A 21,518-nucleotide genomic window follows, 5' to 3' on the forward strand; every position below is an offset into this window, starting at 1 on the left:
TTCTCAGCTCCCTTTAAATGTGTTCTCTTGCACTCATGTTTTGCCAGTTCGTTATATACTTTCTATGTGCCATAAACTTTGTGTGCTACATTGTTTGTTTGACAATCTACTGTAGTTTCTAGTCAGATCTTACTTTAGTCTCACCTTAAGCCCCTTTCACACAGAGATTCTGGAAATTACACGGATAATGTGTCCCGGGATCGTTTGATTTTGGTTCATTCACACTGCCAGTGATTTTCCGGAATCTGTTAGTGCGTTCACACACATCCCGTAAAGACACGTGACGTCAGGATGTGTTGTAGAAAGCCAAGTCTAATCTTCCGCTACTCTTTCCATTAGTCGTGCACTTGGTGGATTTTTACGCATTTTACGCAGCGTCTTAAGTTTACTAATGATCTGTGATTTCGATCTCGAGAAACCACGCTCGAACATTTTTTTTCCTGAATTCGGTCGCACACTTGACGTTAATCTCCAACGTTGGACAGACGTTGTATTGTGGTTGAAAATCGGTTGACGTCAGAAACCAACATCAGTCGAGTTCTGAAGTCAACCAGACTTTCATTTACAACCAAAATGCAACCCCTACAACCAAAATCATCCCTGACGTTACTACTTTCTACTGAAGGACCTTGACAGAAATGTAGTGGAGTAAAAAGTACGATATGTGTCTTTCAAATGTAGTGAAGTTAAAGTAAAAGTTTCCAGAAAAAATAATACTCAAGTAAAGTACAGATACTCAAAAAGTGTACTTAAGTACAGTACTTAAGTAAATGTACTTTGTTACTGTCCACCTCTTCCTGACTTGTCTGCTGTCTTTCAAATAAACCCCTGATCACTTATTTCTGCATTTGAGTCCTCCCTCATAGATCAATGTTAACTAATGAAACCTTCTTGTAAAGTTGTGCCGGTTTAAAAAAACAGAAATCTAACTGAACACACACTGATCCACTCTGAGAACCTGTTATATTAGAAATAAATAATGGATGGGTGGAGTTTAAGAACAGTTTTAGTCTCATGTCAAAACATATCAGTCCTCCATCGGTTTCCATATAAATCAATCCGAAGATGATCAGTCGTTAAGTTATTCATGTTAGGTTGCTTCTCATCAGTTCTTTTTCTCGCTTTAGGTTTGTAAGCAAACTCTTGAAAGATGTATCGATTTATTTTACATGCTGGATTGGCTTTGCTGATTGGTAGATCAATACTAACAGGTAAGAGGTGTATTTAAATCTAAATATGAGTGAGTATATGTGATGTGAGAATATAATAATGACTAAAGACTAAAGCACTAAACATGTAAGAGAATTACATCTCGGTCACAAAAAGTATGAATATATTGTGAGATATCGTGATAAGCTTTTTTAGTATATTTGAGTAGAACTTGACTTAACAGTAGAAACTGCATGAATGATTGATCAAACCACAATAATGTTAAGGAATATAAAGATTGCAAAATTTCTTACAATTTTTGGTAACAAAAATAGCCAAAATTATAATCTGTTAATCTGAAATCAGATCAATTTGAATTTTTAGAATAAAAAATTAAACAGTAACAATAATTAAATTGATATTAATGTTTGGTACATTAATGCATTAAACGTATTTAATGCAACGTTCAAAGCACCCAAGAAATTATTTATTATTAATAATTAATTGGATGTTAAAATACTTTTCCTACCCCATCTTCATAAAAACAATCTCAAGTAAGCCAAACAGAATCCTGTGGTTCTCTCTTGTTTGAGTGAAGGGGAGTGAATTCAACACAGTGATTCAGGACTGAAACTGCTCTTCGTAAAAGTGGGTGAAGTATCGTTCTGCTTATTTAGGTTATCTGTATTATAATAACTCAACTTCTTGCTCTACAACTCCGTAAATACCTGAATAATTACCCATTACATTCCAAAAGCAACTGCCAACAAAAGACAAAGTAAACACTATTCCTGCGAATACAAAGCAAACTTGTAACTTAAGTTATTTTCATTGTGTTCGTGTTAAAGGTTAAAAAAAAACCACTCAATAACACAACTGATAATTAAATATGTTGCACGGTTCATGGTCATTTTCAGCATTGTGTTTCCAAAATAAGACTTCCCTGTCATAGAACTTTAAGCTGAAGCAGGTTATGTGACATGCCATGGGTATGTTTAAGGTTAAGTGTAACCGCAAAGCGTGATGTAGGGCCAGCGACAACACTTATAAAACACATGATTCTGCAGAGCTTTGTGGAGTTAGACACGGGACCGCAGGTGGCAGTTAATCAGGATCTTTTATTCCCTGACATAAAACACAAACAAACTGCCTCTTTGTGAGTTAATCACACTTGTTTTCTCTCCCATGTAGTTAAAGGGACCCCAAAAAAAGGAGCATGAAACATATATTGAGTAAAAAACAATCACATTAAATAAGAAAATAGTATACAACTGAAAACATACCAGATAAAAGACAAATAAGCAGCTGCTTTGGGTGAATTGCCCTGGTTATCTCTATAAAACAAATACAATGTACACGTCATTTACACTCTCATTTCCAAATATTTAGGCAAAAGACAAAAAAATCTAATAAAAAGGAACCAGCATACCTCGAGTAAGCAAGGTTTGGGTCAATCAACCAAGAGTGCGGTGTTGATGGTAATATTTTAATTGAATTTAATTGAAAATCTTTATTTCTAACTATTAAAAAGAAATATACAAACAGCTAAAAGAAAATGTATATCAAAATAAACAAAACAATATTTCAACATAATACTTATGGAATAACCCCCTGTCCCACAACATTATCAGTTTTCATAATAGTTCAAAGCCCTTTCCAACCAATAGGATGCCATTATGATAGCCTGAGTTTTTTTATATTTAAAACAAATCAGAAAAATTTAGCAAATCTATACTGGTCTCAAACTAAAAAACAGTAACGTGAGTGGTAACATAATTTTACATATTTTTCAAAGAATCAAATATGTGAACAACAATAACAACTAAAACAAAAACAGATAAAAAAAAAAAAAAAAAAAACGCTAACCTAACCACTCCCTTAATCAACAAATCTGTGTAAAAATGTGCCAATTACATGACATTTCACTGCATTTTATTTATATTTTTTTTAATTACTTCTATGTTCCATCAAAGCCAGCTTGTAATTAAATTAGGTCTGTCAATTTATTAAAATATTTACTCATAATTATTCTAATGACTTTCTGTGTAGTTACTTCATTCTGTTCCTTTTTATAATAAGAGAACTAATAAATATAGGGGGGGTTGAATATACAGTAGGTACATAATATTTATATAAAGACACCAGACAGAGGTAGATTTGTGTAACAGTGCATATTTAAGCAGAAGAAGTTATATAAAATATAACTCAAAAAAGGTAAAATTACAAAAAACAATCACAAAGGTAAGAAAAAAAATATTATACAATAATATTGTATAATATTATTGTATCGTCAAAATTTCCTTTCGAGGACAATAAAGTATACTACTACTACTACACATGAATTGGAGAGAAAATATAAATATATAAAAGCAATAATTACAATACAGATTAAAAAAAGATTATCAGGAAGTCAAAATAAATCTCAAAGTTACTTCCTTGAAATGATTATCATACCCTTTATGAACTTCTTTACTTACAAGATTGATCATATCAGGGAGAAAATTATAACTATGCAACCGTCTACTACAGTAATGCACCAGGAAGTGCATTGTAGTCTCCCTGAGGAAAAAATGTATTCATTCATTGGTATAGGAGAGGAAGAATTTTCTAAACTCGTTAAATCTTCTAAATCGACAATATGCATGTTACACCCTATACCGACTAAGCTACTGAAAGAGATGCTTCCAGAGGTCATAGATCCTCTTCTTAATATCATTAATTCATCTTTGTCATTAGGATGTACCAAAAACTCGATTCTACCTTTTCTGTCAAAGGTACTAGAAAAGGAAGTATCTTAATAACTATGTTCCTTTTTTAGAAAGAAATTATATCTGTGAGGATTTTCAATCAGGATTTAGACCGTACATAGTACCGAGACAGCTCTCATCAGAGTCACAAATGATTTGCTCTTATCATCCGATCGTGGTTGTAGCTCTCTATTAGTGTTACTCGATCTTAGTGCTGCATTTGACACTATCGACCACAACATTCTTTTAAATATACTTCAAAATGATGTTGGCATTAGTGGAATTGCACTAGCATGGTTTAAATCATATTATCTGACCGTTATCAGTTTGTAGCAGTAAATGAAGAGATGGCTTATCGATCAAAAGTTCAGTATGGTGTACCACAAGGCTCAGTACTAGGACCGTTGCTGTTCACTCTGTACATGCTACCCTTATGACATATCAAAGCATGGCATTAGTTTTCACTGTTATGCTGATAATACTCAGCTCTATATTTCTTCACGCCCTGACGAAACTTACCAATTCACAAAATTAACGAAACCACTGAAACCGACTCAAAACGATGTAGTATACATACCAGACTAGTATGTGGCGCTGAAATTCTGCCACAGTGCTACACTAAAAATGGAGAAGAAGACTTATGCGCATAACCCCTGCACGCTGTATAGGCTACAATAATATTAGGCTGAGTAGCTTTTTCTTTTCTTTTTTTACCAACAAAATGGCATAAATGATACAAAATAGGGATGAGTCACGATTTTCGATTATTCGATTAGTTAGCGGACGCATAAAGATTGCCACAAATAACCAGCAAAAGTAATCATTATGAATGTTTCAAATATAGCAAGGAGACATTTTAATTCACAGTAAACCGCCTATAGAGACAAATGCACATTTCATATGGATTAGCTACATAAGAGAGTAGTTCTTTCGTTTTGAATTTTTTTTTTTTTTTAAAGTAGACATTTCAAACTTTCTATGGATAGTTTTTGGTTTATTTATGAGATGAGCTCCAGTTCACCAGCCATGCAAGTTATCGCGCCAGCGCCACCATGTCCTGATTATATTGTCAGCTATATTTGCTTCTTATTGATTAAATCCAGGCAATTGGTTGAAACATAGATTAAAATTAAGAAACAATTTATACAAAACAAAATTCACTTTAAAGAAAAGCTTTATACAAAACAAAACTTAACTAAAACAAAACAAAATAATTTCTGACCCACTCTATGTCTCCCGATAATAGTGCGCATCTTATGATCCTAATCTTCCTTTGACTCATGCTGTTCACTTTTCATATAATCAACATAGATGAAAATAAAAAATAACATTATTTAATAAACATAAATATGAAACTAAATCCATTTCTGTCAGGACCACTATCGTCAAATACAATTGACAATTATCATACAGTTTGGATTGGCGGTATGGTTCTGTTCTGGGCAAGAACTCCCTGCGCATCCATGAAGCCTAGCATGCATAAGAGTAGTGAGAGCAGCAATAACCCCTCTTAGGGTAAACAGAACTGAACCAATATGAATGCAGATATCATGGATTCAAGATTTTAATGTACAACATAATTTGAGAATTTATTTTGATTCAAGGGGAATCAGAATGCCAAATCCTGACTGAGACAGGAGGAGCTGGGGATAGAGGAGGGTAATTAGCTCCTGAGAAACGCGATAGCTGCTGATAATACTGAATGAGCTTATATGTGTATATACACTCTAAAAAATGCTGGGTTGTTTCAACCCAATTTTTGGTAAAATATGGACAAACCCAAATGTTGGGTTAAAAATGTAATTGAAAATTGGGTTGAAACAACCCAGCATTTTTTAGAGTGTAGTGATAGGCGTTGTATTCCTATAGGTAGACGTGGATCAGCTGAGAGTCGGCTGATGCAAGCTTGACTAACGTGACCTGCCGGAACTGACGCTACGCTTGGTTTTCTTTAATGGCTACAAAACGTAGGTCTACAGTACAGAGAAATTTAATGTTGGAGCGGAATTTGAGCGAACGCAGTTTTACCGGTGAGCATGTGGGGCAGGGGTGCGTTTTTTCGAATAATCATCAAATAATTCCCAGCGATCATCGAATATTATTTTTGCTTGAAATGCCCATCCCTACAAAATATTAAATGTCTTAATCAGACAACAGACAAGCATCATAGCATAATAAAGAAATTATAAATAAATAAATAAGTATAATGAAGAAATAAAATAAAAAATACATTCAAGTAAATAATAAATAAAGAAATAATAGAGGCTCAGTAGCTTCTGCAGCACGAACACAAGCATGTAGGCCGCAGTTGTTGTTGCTGTTACGTGACGCAGCGGTGTCTGACTAGGGTCTAACGTGGGGTGATGACATCATCGTTTCACAAAATATGCGGATTGGCTGTAGGCTACACACGAAAACACAAGAATGTTGTTTTCAGATTTATCCACTCTGGGACACGGTTTCAAAAAATAGCGGATCCGTCTGGACGAAACGCCAATACGATACAAAATTTGTACATATACAGCTAAACGTGTCTCTGTGTGGACAGGGTCTAAATATCATGAACTAATTTATATTTTTTGTGCTGCATGTATTGCAGGAGAATTTCGTTCTGTCTTTCCTCCAATGCCATTAAGCTGTTAGGGCAAGTGAAGTTGGAAAGGGTTTTCATGCCTGATTTTTAAGTGTCACTACTTCAGTCACAAATGAAAATTACACAGAGAATTATACTTGTTAGTGCTTGGTTAGAGTGATCAACAATGCATCTAATTAATTTTAAACCATGTTGAAACAGAGTTCAACAATTCAATTATAGGCCATCTTATGCCTTTTTTCTATTTTATCTATTAAAGCTTTGTTGTTTATTTATTTATTTTACATCACTAGCTGCACAAACAACTCAAGGAAACACAACTGTACATCAAATAGAGAATTCAACTATAGCAGTAACTGAATCTGCTCCATCAACAATTGCTGAACCTACACCAACTGAAGTCACTACATCTCTTCTGGAAACATCTGAACCAACAACAACCCTTGGACCAACAATGGTAGTTCAACCAACAACAACTGAAACCACATCTACAGCTGAAACAGAAACAACAACTATGCCCACATCTACATCTGAATCAACAACAACAGCTGGACCAACAATGGTAGTTCAATCAACAACAACTGAAACCACATCTACAGCTGAAACAGAAACATCAACTATGCCCACATCTACATCTGATTTAACAACAACAGCTGGACCAACAACGGTAGTTCAATCAACACCAACTGAAACCACATCTACAGCTGAAACAGAAAAATCAACTATGCCCACATCTACATCTGAAACAACAACAACAGCTGGACCAACAACGGTAGTTCAATCAACAACAACTGAAACCACATCTACAGCTGAAACAGAAACATCAACTATGCCCACATCTACATCTGATTTAACAACAACAGCTGGACCAACAATGGTAGTTCAATCAACAACAACTGAAACCACATCTACAGCTGAAACAGAAACATCAACTATGCCCACATCTACATCTGATTTAACAACAACAGCTGGACCAACAACGGTAGTTCAATCAACAACAACTGAAACCACATCTACAGCTGAAACAGAAACATCAACTATGCCCACATCTACATCTGAACCAACAACAACCGCTGGACCAACAACGGTAGTTCAACCAACAACAACTGAAACCACATCTACAGCTGAAACAGAAACATCAACTATGCCCACATCTACATCTGAACCAACAACAACCGCTGGACCAACAACGGTAGTTCAACCAACAACAACTGAAACCACATCTACAGCTGAAACAGAAACAACAACTATGCCCACATCTACATCTGAACTAACAACAACAGCTGGACCAACAATGGAAGTTCAACCAACAACAACTGAAACCACATCTACAGCTGAAACAGAAACATCAACTATGCCCACATCTACATCTGATTTAACAACAACAGCTGGACCAACAACGGTAGTTCAGTCAACAACAACTGAAACCACATCTACAGCTGAAACAGAAACATCAACTATGCCCACATCTACATCTGAACCAACAACAACCGCTGGACCAACAACGGTAGTTCAACCAACAACAACTGAAACCACATCTACAGCTGAAACAGAAACAACAACTATGCCCACATCTACATCTGTATCAACAACAACAGCTGGACCAACAACGGTAGTTCAATCAACAACAACTGAAACCACATCTACAGCTGAAACAGAAACATCAACTATGCCCACATCTACATCTGAACCAACAACAACCGCTGGACCAACAACGGTAGTTCAACCAACAACAACTGAAACCACATCTACAGCTGAAACAGAAACATCAACTATGCCCACATCTACATCTGAACCAATGACAACCCTTGGACCAACAATGGAAGTTCAATCAACAACAACTGAAACCACATCTACAGCTGAAACAGAAACAACAACTATGCCCACATCTACATCAGAACCAACAACAACCCTTGGACCAACAATGGAAGTTCAATCAACAACAACTGAAACCACATCTACAGCTGAAACAGAAACATCAACTATGCCCACATCTACATCTGTATCAACAACAACCCTTGGACCAACAATGGAAGTTCAATCAACAACAACTGAAACCACATCTACAGCTGAAACAGAAACAACAACTATGCCCACATCTACATCAGAACCAACAACAACCCTTGGACCAACAACGGAAGTTCAATCAACAACAACTGAAACCACATCTACAGCTGAAACAGAAACATCAACTATGCCCACATCTACATCTGAACCAACAACAACCCTTGGGCCAACAATGGAAGTTCAATCAACAACAACTGAAACCACATCTACAGCTGAAACAGAAACAACAACTATGCCCACATCTACATCTGAACCAACAACAACCCTTGGGCCAACAATGGAAGTTCAATCAACAACAACTGAAACCACATCTACAGCTGAAACAGAAACATCAACTATGCCCACATCTACATCTGAATCAACAACAGCTGGACCAACAACGGTAGTTCAATCAACAACAACTGAAACCACATCTACAGCTGAAACAGAAACATCAACTATGCCCACATCTACATCAGAACCAACAACAACCCTTGGACCAACAACGGAAGTTCAATCAACAACAACTGAAACCACATCTACAGCTGAAACAGAAACATCAACTATGCCCACATCTACATCAGAACCAACAACAACCCTTGGACCAACAACGGAAGTTCAATCAACAACAACTGAAACCACATCTACAGCTGAAACAGAAACAACAACTATGCCCACATCTACATCAGAACCAACAACAACCCTTGGACCAACAACGGAAGTTCAATCAACAACAACTGAAACCACATCTACAGCTGAAACAGAAACAACAACTATGCCCACATCTACATCTGAACCAACAACAACCCTTGGACCAACAATGGAAGTTCAATCAACAACAACTGAAACCACATCTACAGCTGAAACAGAAACAACAACTATGCCCACATCTACATCTGAACCAACAACAACCCTTGGACCAACAATGGAAGTTCAATCAACAACAACTGAAACCACATCTACAGCTGAAACAGAAACAACAACTATGCCCACATCTACATCTGAACCAACAACAACCCTTGGACCAACAATGGAAGTTCAATCAACAACAACTGAAACCACATCTACAGCTGAAACAGAAACAACAACTATGCCCACATCTACATCTGAACCAACAACAACCCTTGGACCAACAATGGAAGTTCAATCAACAACAACTGAAACCACATCTACAGCTGAAACAGAAACATCAACTATGCCCACATCTACATCTGAACCAACAACAACCCTTGGACCAACAATGGAAGTTCAATCAACAACAACTGAAACCACATCTACAGCTGAAACAGAAACATCAACTATGCCCACATCTACATCTGAATCAACAACAACAGCTGGACCAACAACGGTAGTTCAATCAACAACAACTGAAACCACATCTACAGCTGAAACAGAAACATCAACTATGCCCACATCTACATCAGAACCAACAACAACCCTTGGACCAACAACGGAAGTTCAATCAACAACAACTGAAACCACATCTACAGCTGAAACAGAAACATCAACTATGCCCACATCTACATCAGAACCAACAACAACCCTTGGACCAACAACGGAAGTTCAATCAACAACAACTGAAACCACATCTACAGCTGAAACAGAAACAACAACTATGCCCACATCTACATCTGAACCAACAACAACCCTTGGACCAACAATGGAAGTTCAATCAACAACAACTGAAACCACATCTACAGCTGAAACAGAAACAACAACTATGCCCACATCTACATCTGAACCAACAACAACCATTGGACCAACAATGGAAGTTCAATCAACAACAACTGAAACCACATCTACAGCTGAAACAGAAACATCAACTATGCCCACATCTACATCTGAACCAACAACAACCCTTGGACCAACAATGGAAGTTCAATCAACAACAACTGAAACCACATCTACAGCTGAAACAGAAACATCAACTATGCCCACATCTACATCTGAATCAACAACAACAGCTGGACCAACAACGGTAGTTCAATCAACAACAACTGAAACCACATCTACAGCTGAAACAGAAACATCAACTATGCCCACATCTACATCAGAACCAACAACAACCCTTGGACCAACAACGGAAGTTCAATCAACAACAACTGAAACCACATCTACAGCTGAAACAGAAACATCAACTATGCCCACATCTACATCAGAACCAACAACAACCCTTGGACCAACAACGGAAGTTCAATCAACAACAACTGAAACCACATCTACAGCTGAAACAGAAACAACAACTATGCCCACATCTACATCTGAACCAATGACAACAGCTGAAACAACAACGGTAGTTCAACCAACAACAACTGAAGCTGCAAATACAACTGCAACAGAAACATCAACTGTGCCAACAATTACAACTCAAACAACAACAGCAACAACTGTTCCAATATCTACATCAACTTCACAAACCTCTACAACTACAACAACTGCACCAACATCTACAACACAAACACCAACTGCACTAACTTCGACAACAACTGCACCAACATCTACCACTCAATCAACAACAACTTCACCATCATCTACCACTCAATCAACAACAACTGCACCATCATCTACCACTCTGTCAACATCTTCATCTCCAGATGCTCCCCGAAGTAAGAAAATTTGATTTTATCTGTTTATGCAGTTTTTATTATTCACCACCAATATTTTCTTATTAAAATTGTATTCACCTATGCTGATATGAATCTAATGTGAATTTTATAGATATGACAGCATTTGCTTATGCAACTTTAAAAATGAGATCCTTTGCTGAGCTGAGCAATGATGAGATCATTACATATATTGACAAGGTAAGCTAATATTTTGTCTTTTAACTATTCTGTCTAATTGTATCATATGTGCTGTGCGCTTTTCTCTCAATAACAAAATAAACATAAAAAAATGCTTGAAAACGCATCTCATCATATATATGTGATATTGGATATGTTCACACAAGCTCTGCAATTCACAGGCATGTCTAACGATGAGTATGTAAAATTACACTGTTATGATACTTTGATTATAAAGTATATTTGATACTATCTGGCTATGTGAGACTATTTTGAATTAATCCCTTTTCTTTGCATGACACATTGACATTACGCCAGTGGGCATTGGACGTCAATGTAACATCAGGAAGATGTTGGACTCCAATGTTGGACAGATGGCAAATTTTGGTTAAGAATAAAAACCCGGTTGGCGTGTAAACCCAACATTTGTTTGACGTCTAGCGCCAACATTGGACAGATGTCAAATATTGGTTGAAAATGAAAACTGCATTGACGTCTAAACCTAATTTTTGTATGATGTCTAGGTCCAACGTTGGGCATATGTCAAAGTTTGGTTAAAAATTAATTTTGATCTGATGTCAAAACCTAATGTTGTCTTTACATCAAACTCCAACGTTGGGAAGACTTTGCATTATGGTTGGAATGAAAAGAGATCTCTCAAAACCAAAACTTAGCTGTCAATTTCAACTTTAAAGTAAGATGATTACATAGTATGGATTTTGTAAACATGACATCAAACCTATAACCAAGCCAGGTTTTTGTTAAATGTAAGGTCAACAAACTGTGAAACTTATACCACGGTCAGACAAATGTCAAGATCCACTGTCAGCTGACCTAAAATACATTTTTAGAAATCAGCAGAGAAAGTTACCAAACTTTAAATACTTTGTGAAATTGAAATGTTTGACAGTTTAATACTTTAAAGACACTACTCTAACTGTGTGCTTATCAGTGTTTCCCAACCTTGTTCCTGGAGGCACACCAACACTACAGCTACGCAGTACTCGTTCCCATTATATCATTGAAACAAGGTTACGTTTAGAGATCCTCCGATCAGCATTTTTGGGGCCGATTACCGATCACCAAAATCCTGATCTGCCGATTGCTGATCACTGCCGATCATAGAATGGCAGTGGAATGGGAATCTTTTATCCATAATCTAGCAGAGTTTGCACCATTTGTAGAAATTTAACTACCGATAACTATGAGGTGGCAAGAACAATTTTTTTCTGGAACAACCAATTATGAAAAATCAGACAAAAATTCATGAAATAACTTTTGTAAGTCAAATTTAAGACCGTTTTAAGACATTTTAAGATCATAAAGATTGACATTTAAGACCTACATGACGCATTAACCAGCAAATAATAAATAAAATTAGCATCAATATGCACTTTTTGTTTACATAAGCATTAAAATAATAACATCAATTATGGCTAGATTTTAAAAGAGTGTCTTGCAACATGTTATCTACTAACATGTACAAATGCAAATAAAGTTTTGACAAAAAAGGTTTTATAAAGAGATAAACCTCATATTTCAGCCTTTAAATAATTTTCTTATAAAAAGAATGAGTCAAAAAAAAGATAAATTACTGACATTTACACACATTAGCTTATATGTTATTATTAATAGTAAAATTCGGTCCGATTTTCCCGTGGCGTCTGTCGTTGCTATGCAACCATGCACTGCGCTCTCCACAACGACAAAGAAGTTTTAGTAGCTTTTGCGGAATTCTGAAGTTGATATTCTTCATCTCGCTGCGCGTGGAAAAACGGCCGCATCACTTCTATAATGAGCGCGCTTGCCGCACACCTACATTTGAAAGAACAAACTTGAGCGCGCAAAAGACGCGATATGTGAACGGCCCCTTGGCGAGCTCCCTCCAGTCAGGCCACGAGCTACTGGCCACGCGCGAGCGCCGTGTTGGAGACCACTGCTCTACAGCTCCGCTTTGTAGGCTACGACTACTTTTTTTGCTACTTTGTAATGACTCTCTGCGGCCAGCGTTTCTGGAAATGACTTTTTAAAAACGTCCAGACGGGAGAAGAACTCATGTTGCCACTGGCAAGCTCCTGTCTGCTGTTGTGTGCCCGTGCGCCACGCATGCAGGTGGAAAAAAGTCGCGCGAGTAATTTACGTCAAGTGATCGGCTTTTTTGATCGGCGCTTTTGGGGTTTGCCGATCAATCTATTTTTAGCCAATATCGGCCGATCATGATCGGCGGCCGATCAATCGGAGCATCACTAGTTACGTTAGTAACCAACTACGTTTTATCAATGCATTTCTCACTACCACCACTAGAATACCTTTGGCAATGTTCTAAAAAAAAAAAAAAAGATTGAACTGTCATGCATGTGTGACCAGAGAGGTATTTTAGGTATAATTGAATCCAGATAACACTGACTACGCCACCCTGGGATCTGCACCCAAGGAAATACAAGGAGGAACGTCTTAGTTACGTATGTAACCCTCGCTCCCTGAGGAGGGAACAGAGACGTTACGTCAGTAACTAACAAATGGGGTGATAAGCCTATCACCTTCGAGTTCATACAAAACAAGCCAATGGCAAGGAAATGCCATGGGTCTGTGGAATTTGCATAGTGTAACTCCGCCCCACCTCGTGTGTATATAAAGAAGTACGCTGGCAACATATAGTTATTTTTACCTGCTGAGGAGCCGAGACTGAACTCAGGCGGTTCCAGCGGAAGTGGCAGGGAGAAGTAACATCTCCGTTCCCTCCTCAGGGAACGAGGGTTACATATGTAACCAAGACGTTCCCTTTCGTTCAGTCATTTCTAGTTACGTCAGTGACTGATGAATTGGGTTCCCAGTCTAATCACGCCACCTCGGCTGTCTTCCAGTGCCCTGCGTAAGTCTGAACTCCCTGTCATGAGACTAGCACGGACAAAGCCTCGTCCAGCCTGCAGCTCTGCAGATGTCTGTTAGGTGCCATGTGCTAAAGCCCAAGAGGAGGCCACACTCTGAGTGGAGTGTCCCGAACCCCAAGGGGACATGGTCGACCTTGCTGCTGGTATGCCAAAGCAATGGCGTCCACTATCCAGTGAGACAACCTTTGCTTGGAGAGAGCTGAAACACTGCGTTCTGTCTACGTAGGCACGGAGGGCACGTACTGGACAGAGCAGTGCCAAGGCTGGGTCTCCCTCCTCCGAGGGGAGCGCTTTCAGGTTCACCACCTGATCCCTGAACAAAGTGGTGGGAACCTTGGGCACGTATCCAGGCCGGGGTCTCAGGATCACGTGAGAGTTAGCCGGCCCAAATTCCAGGCACGCTTCGTCTACAGAAAATGCCTGCAGGTCCCCTACCTTCTTGATGGGGGCCAATGCAACCAGGAGCGCTGTCTTCATTGACAGGATCTTAAGCTCAGATGATTGCAAAGGCTCAAAGGGAGCGAAGTCCCAAGACCACTGCGAAGTCCCAAGAGGGTACGAGGGGAGAGCGAGGAGGATTTAGTCTCCTCACCCCCCTCAGGAACTTGATTACCAGGTCATGCTTCCCCACAGACTTACCTTCAACTGCGTTGTGATGTGCAGTGATAGCGGCAGCATACACTTTGAGGGTGGAGGAAGACGGCTTTCGCTCCGACCTATCTTGCACGAAGGAAATCACGACACTGATCTGGCATTTTCTGGGGTCTTCTCGGAGAGAAGAGCACCAGGTGACAAAGAGGTTCAACTTCAATGCATAGGCATGTTGAGTAGACAGGGCCCTAGAGAAAAGATGGTGATGGTGATGGTAGCCACCACCAGAGGTGGTAGGGTACTCAAACCTGCCACATCCCGTCCAGAAGCAAGATATATAGGTCCCAAAGATCGGGACGAGGGTGCCAGAGTGTGCCACGGCTCTGAGAAAGGCGGTCCTTCCTCAGAGGAATTGGCCAGGCAGGGGCTGTCGCGAGGAGCACCAGTTCGGAGAACCAAGTCCGGATGGGCCAATAAGGCGCAACCGAAAGGACCAGCTCCTTGTCCTCCCTGATCTTGCACAGGGTCTGTGCCGAGCATGCCCTTGGTCAGGGAATAAAACAGGCTGCAATGGAAAGAGTCGTGGGAGGCAAACAGATCTAACTGGGCGTCACCAAACTGTTCCCAAATCAGCTGAACTGACTGGGGATGGAGTCTCTGTTGCTAGCGAGGTGGGGCGGAGTTACGCTATGCAAATTCAGCAGACACATGGCATTTCCTTGCCATTGGCTCGTTTTGTAAGAACTCGAAGGTGATAGGCTTTCTAAGCAAAACCCCATTCGTCAGTCACTGACGTAACTCGAAGTGACTGAACGAAAGAGAACACAAGTTCGGTGGTGCAGTGAAAAGACAGAGATGTGTTGTCCAATTTTTCAAATTAATAGTTATATTTTTTTAAATAAACTAGAATCATCTTAATCATGATATAAATCACTAGCAATTTTATTATAACAATAATATAAAAAAATCACAATGTTAAAAAAACATTTCTCCAGACATCCATAATGCGGAGGCCAAATCAAGTCAAACCAATCTCACAAAACGAAAGAAATCACTGTACCTTCACCACCAAAAGATATATATATAACAAAAATGGTTAATTTACAAAAAAGAAAGAAACTGCAAGGCTAAAGCTTACTTTAGGAATGGCAATAGCTGGATTACGATAACGTTCCAAATTACACTGATCAAACCAAAACTTCAAAACAGAAATAACCCAAGTTAAGAAAAACAGCAGCGCGACTTGCAGTTAACCACCACGTGATACGCGGGAGACTGCAAAACAAAACATAATAATGATCAAAGAACTGCTCCAATCAAGGGATATGAAGCAATCACTAACTCATACATACCCTACAAAAATCACGCATATCAAGGTGTTAGAATGCAATCACGAATGTTACGCTAAAAAGACACAATAACAAACATTAAATTTGACTAAGCAACACAGAAACACCACAACAACACATTGCGATAGCCTACGTATACCTAAAAGCTTTCAGTGAGCGCTCGTCGCAACTCCCAGGATACGTCACCGGAACGGCTACAGCAACCACTTCAAAATAGAAAGAACACACATCCTATAGACACTTTAAAACACACAAAACCAAGCATAACCTCCACCACCTACTCAACTAAAGGTGACACTGGAGAGCGGAAGAGGGGTGGGCATGACAAAGCCTATGTTCTAGTGCCTCCTGTCTATGCATTTAAATACACAGGCCCTAATTATACAATCTACACATTCCCATATAAGGGTAACAAATGCAAAAGGAAAAAAATGAATACTACTACGCATGCATTAATTTGGATGGATCATTGTGGCCTCCCCTTTTTTAGCCATTGCTCTTGCATTCAAAAAGTTGTGGTTGGCTTAGGGATTATTCAAGTTGGGTTCAGGTAGGGTGACCATACGTCCTCTTTTTCCTGGGATTTCCCGGAAATGTCCGGGATTCGGCTTTGCTTTCTACAGTCACCATTTATTATGTTTACATTATTACATTATTTGACACTGACACGTACGTGCCAGCTTTGCAGATCATGCATTCTTCTTCACACGGATCCCGACCGAAACGAAAACACATGAATTTTTCTTGGCAATGCTAAAACGCATCATCCGATCACTTGTATAGCGTTCATGTAAACACTACATTCAGATTCACCAAACATAATTAATTCAGTCCGATTGAAACAAAAGGTGTGCATGTAAACATAATGAATGGTGACTGTAGAAAGCAAAAGCCGAATTCCGGACATTTTGGGCGTTCACGAAATCCTAGCCGGACAAGAAAAAGAGGACGTATGGTCACCCTAGTTCAGGGCATAAATTGCCTGTGGATCAATGAGAAGTCCTGTTCTTTCCATGCTTGAGGAAGTCCTAGCATCCTTATCAGATGGTGTTGGGATTTTTTTTGTGCTAGTCACCCGAGATCCAATCGAAATGTAGCAAACCTTTTTCCATTGTGGCAGTAATAGATGGGCCCTGCTATAAAACTGGGACCTGGAATCTGCTGTTCCTAACATGCAGTTGTCAATTTTCATTTCAGTTTGCCAAGCAATTCCCAGCAAACATTAATGGGACCATCAGGATTACTGTGAAGAAACAAAGAAAATTGTTGGGCTAAGGATCCGACATGGAAAACTTCTGTCAGTCCGCATGCAATTCCCTACATGAAGTTGATTAAACCAGATTAAACAGGCTTTGTTTAAATAAAGTTCCTGCACACTTGAATGTTTATTTGTAATTAACATTTTATAGATATATTTTCAGTAACTCAAATTCTCTGTGTTTCTATAACATATGTGAAATATCAATAAAACCTTTTCTCCAGCTGCCATTTTGAGTGTTGCATTTTCCCCCCCATTCAGTTTCTATGAGTTCCTCCTATACTGTTTCTAGCCACATCAATTTGCATTATTAATTTTATCATCTGACTTTTTAATGTGCTATAGGAAAATCTACAGCTAATTTATAAGTAATGCGATATATTTTAAATAAATTATAAATATATTTTAAAAACTTTGGCAAAATATATCCTCTGGACAATACAAATGTTGTTACTTATTGTACTAATTTTTATCCCAATTCTAACCTTAACACTAAAACGTACCCCAGACGTGTGCATTTACATTTATCTATTAGGAGGAAGTTAGTAAATGTTGAGAAGTCACCCAAAGTCTTCTCGTTGTTTAAATGTTGTGAAACTTGGCACTTCAAGTGAATTAACCAGAATCAGTAATGAGGAAATTTCACGAAACCTAAATAAAACGAAACTGTTATGAGAAGATCAGATAAGAAGTATCAGTGAATTTTTTCTTCTTCTCACATTTACTTGTTTAAAAACGATTTAACTAAATTAGTTTGGAAAACCTAGCCTTAAGCTAACCTTAAACTGGATTGAAGATCATCTTTGTCTTAGAACGGACTCAAAGAGTTGACAAAGACTTGATCTCTTTACATCCCAATCGCTTCGTCCAGGGCTGCATTTCTCAAAAGCATTGTGAGCTGAGTTGATCATAGTTCTACCGTACGATCTACTTTGGCCTACGATGCTTTTGGGAAACGCAGCTCAGATCTTTTTATCAAGAAAGTTTGGTGATAGAAGACGGACATCTATTTTAATGATATCTTAATCTTAAATAACCAAATAGCGTATTGGTAACCAATAATGATTGATGGGTCACACAACCAAATTTCAGAAACTTCCCCGGCTCAATTTTTTTTATTTGACACAAATATAGTGATGAAAGCCAACATTTTAGGGGATTTTATTCCTAGTTCTGCCTTTTAGTTCCTGCTGTGATGAATCTCAAATTTAACAAAATATTAAATGTCACATATGTATATTTACTGAGTAATCCACTCCATTTTGTAGAGGGGGTCAAAATGACGGTTTTCACTTGAGATTTGGAGCCAAATTACAGGGGTGTAAAATGACTTTAGAAAGACAGCAGCATCATTATTTTATTTTTTACACCGAGATTGGTAGGTCTATTAGTTAAATCTGTTGACTTTAGCAATCTTTGTTGCATTATAATCCAACGGTGACAGTTCAAAAACGGGGAAAAGCACTTCTTGTGTTTTTTGCCCCAAGTTTGCAACTCCAAAAGTGTTAAAGATATTTTAATATCCTCTTAGATTCTGGTTCTTAACAAACTTTTCTTTTGGTATGTTCGTTTTAAAGGCTCTCGATGGTTCAATCCCAGAGATACGGAGATCTTAATATGGCGGCTCCAGTAACTTGGTCAATTGTGCACATTTTCAGTGGTCAAAAACCAAATGTGGGTCACTTTGCATACAGATGATACTAACCTCTTTTAAAGAGGAATATCTAAAGGACAAATAATGTTGAAAGTTTAAATGCCTCTCGTGTTTTTCTATCAACACAATTGCATAATATACCTGTCTGGGAGCCATAAATATTGTTTTTCCAAAATGTGCGTGCCTGTAACTCTAAGATATCTTAATATCCTTCCAGATTCTCATTTTTAACAAACTTTTCTTTAAAAATCTTTGAAAGGGCTTATATGGTTCAATCCCATGGGAATCTCAAGCTGATACTTATTGCATTTAAAAGGGATTGACTGAAGAATAAATAATGTTGAAACTAGAAATGTATCTTGTTTGTTTCCTATCAAAAATGCATAAAACATAACTCTCTGAGAACCAGAACTAAACTGAATTGGTCAAGTTAAGGCACACTAACTTGCTCTCAAAAAGTGTATTTATAAGAATCTATATTTATATTCTAAAGCTACCAAGAGTTCATTGCAGACAGTTACCGCATTGACATCCCAATATCTCTTGGATTGAACCATAAAGTGTCTTAAAATGAAGATTCCAAAAGGAATACTTAATACTTTAATACTTTTAGTGTAATAAGCATGCAAACTTTGGAAAAACAATATTTATGGCACCCAGACAGGTATATTTTATTGTGTTGCAATTGTGTTGATAGATATCATTTCTAGTTATTTTTTGTTCTTTATGTGTATTATTATTATTTGTTTGTACATTATCTATTGTTCAGATATTCCTCTTTAAAAGAAAAAAGTATCATCTGTATGCAAAGTGACCCACATTTGGTTTTTGACCACTGAAAATATGCACAATTGACCGATTTACTCATGGAGATCTCCATATCTCTGGGACTAAACCATCGACGGCCTTTAAAATGAAGATACCAAAAGAAAAGTTTGTTGATAACCAGAATCTAAAAGATATCTTTACGTCTTGAGTTACATGGAAGTATTCCAGTTAAGTTGACATGGAATGACCCTGATGGGAATTAAATTATGTTTCCTTATACTGAAAATCTGAGAATAGTCATCCTGACGGGCAACATATTTGATATTTGACATATTCAAAAACAATGACTGCAACGTTTCAGTCAGATAAGAAAAAAAAAAAAAAATCACTTCCAGCTATAATACTGAAAATATTGTATTTATAAAGAAATAATGTTTAAAATAAAAATCTTTTTCACCCATGCACTTAATTTAAAAAGTACTGGTGTAGATGTCCGAACATTCTTTAATGTTCGTGTGAAAGATTTTATCAATAAAATGATCTGATGTTAAGGTTTATTCTGATTTGTCACTAAGATAATGTTAACTTTAGTCTTCTAGAAAAATGTGTTGAAAACTAGAAACCAAACTGTTAAGTTTCGATCATGACATTCTTTTCCAGCAAAAGTGTTTCTAAATTTTAATCTTGTTGCATATTTTCTTTTTGTACATGACAAACAAAACTTTGCGAGCACATTTTTTAATGAAAAATAAACACTTGTCAATAAATTGATAATTATTTTAAGAGGGACCAGTGAAATTATTGGAAGAGCAAGTAAGATTTTTTTTTTTTTTACAGTGAATACATATAATATGTTTTTTTTTTTAAAAACCTCGCTCTAAAATCACACATCAAACATGGCTAGATGGTCAGTGAAACAACTTAGATTTATGTATTAAATTTTTCTGTATTTTAAGATTCATATTTAATGAAATATACAGACATTATAGCAAATAAAATAACATTTTCATTCCTTCTGTTGGAAAAAATCAGTTTTTAGATTTCATTTTGAGAGTCAATTTCCTGAGCCATAAATGTATTTATTAGTTTATTTAAGGGACCATGCATATTCATGTACATTTTTGTATGAAAATACACCATGTAAATATGCCAGAATTAGCAAAAAGATGCTACTTTTCATCTGCAGTCCCTAGGACGGTAACATAAAAACTAACAAAAAGGTAACCAACAATCAAACAACAATCATCCACTATGACAACAGTACACATAGATAAACATAGACAATGACAATACAAACAAAAATAATAAATGTTACAGTTAAGAGTGAGTACATCTCTGGTTCTCTAAGAGCCACTGTTTTAATTGAGTTTTAAATGTGGTGAATGTAGGACACTCTCGTATCACAAGGGGCAAGCTATTCCTAAATGTTTCGCCTATTATTGACAATATATTTTGTCCAAAGGTGGTACGTCTAAATGATATCATACAGTCCCCTTTTACAGAGGCCCGTGTATACCTCCGCTTGCAAGTTTTTGAAAAAAAGCATGCAGCGGAGGCGGAGCAAGGTTATTGAACACCTTATAAACTAGACAAATATACTTGAAGCGTTTGAAATTGTCAAAACTTAAAAAATGATGTCTCTCTAAAATATTGCAATGGTGAAATGACAATGGCTTTTTATCAAAAGTT

General features: G+C 37.5%; 1 protein-coding gene across 3 annotated transcripts; it reads left to right on the forward strand.

The window, feature by feature from the left end:
- Nucleotides 1-1,029: 1,029 nt before the first annotated feature.
- LOC306988606 (uncharacterized protein) lies at nucleotides 1,030-17,636 on the forward strand. Of its 3 annotated transcripts, none has more exons than XM_079593696.1 (4): nucleotides 1,030-1,211; nucleotides 6,783-11,141; nucleotides 11,254-11,339; nucleotides 17,347-17,636. In XM_079593696.1, exons 1-4 carry the CDS (start codon nucleotides 1,151-1,153, stop codon nucleotides 17,422-17,424), a joined length of 4,584 nt encoding a protein of 1,527 aa, XP_079449822.1. In that variant the 5' UTR covers nucleotides 1,030-1,150; the 3' UTR covers nucleotides 17,425-17,636. The 3 variants fall into 3 exon arrangements, with proteins under 3 accessions (XP_079449822.1, XP_079449824.1, XP_079449823.1); XM_079593698.1 differs by lacking the exon at nucleotides 1,030-1,211 and having other exon boundaries at nucleotides 7,759-11,045; nucleotides 11,082-11,141; nucleotides 11,263-11,339; nucleotides 17,347-17,541; XM_079593697.1 differs by lacking the exon at nucleotides 1,030-1,211 and having other exon boundaries at nucleotides 7,759-11,141; nucleotides 11,263-11,339; nucleotides 17,347-17,635.
- The last annotated feature ends 3,882 nt before the right edge of the window (nucleotides 17,637-21,518 follow it).

The sequence above is a fragment of the Phoxinus phoxinus genome (assembly GCF_949152265.1).
Source record: "Phoxinus phoxinus genome assembly, chromosome: 20".
Classification (NCBI taxonomy): Eukaryota; Metazoa; Chordata; class Actinopteri; order Cypriniformes; family Leuciscidae; genus Phoxinus; species Phoxinus phoxinus.

Bases quoted from the DNA above. Each gene is read 5' to 3' on its own strand.
- LOC306988606 (XM_079593696.1), top strand. From the start codon at position 1,151: ATGTATCGATTTATTTTACATGCTGGATTGGCTTTGCTGATTGGTAGA. The intron at 11,142-11,253 runs GTAAGAAAATTT...TGAATTTTATAG, and splicing joins ATCTCCAGATGCTCCCCGAA to ATATGACAGCATTTGCTTAT. The intron at 11,340-17,346 runs GTAAGCTAATAT...TTTTCATTTCAG, and splicing joins TCATTACATATATTGACAAG to TTTGCCAAGCAATTCCCAGC.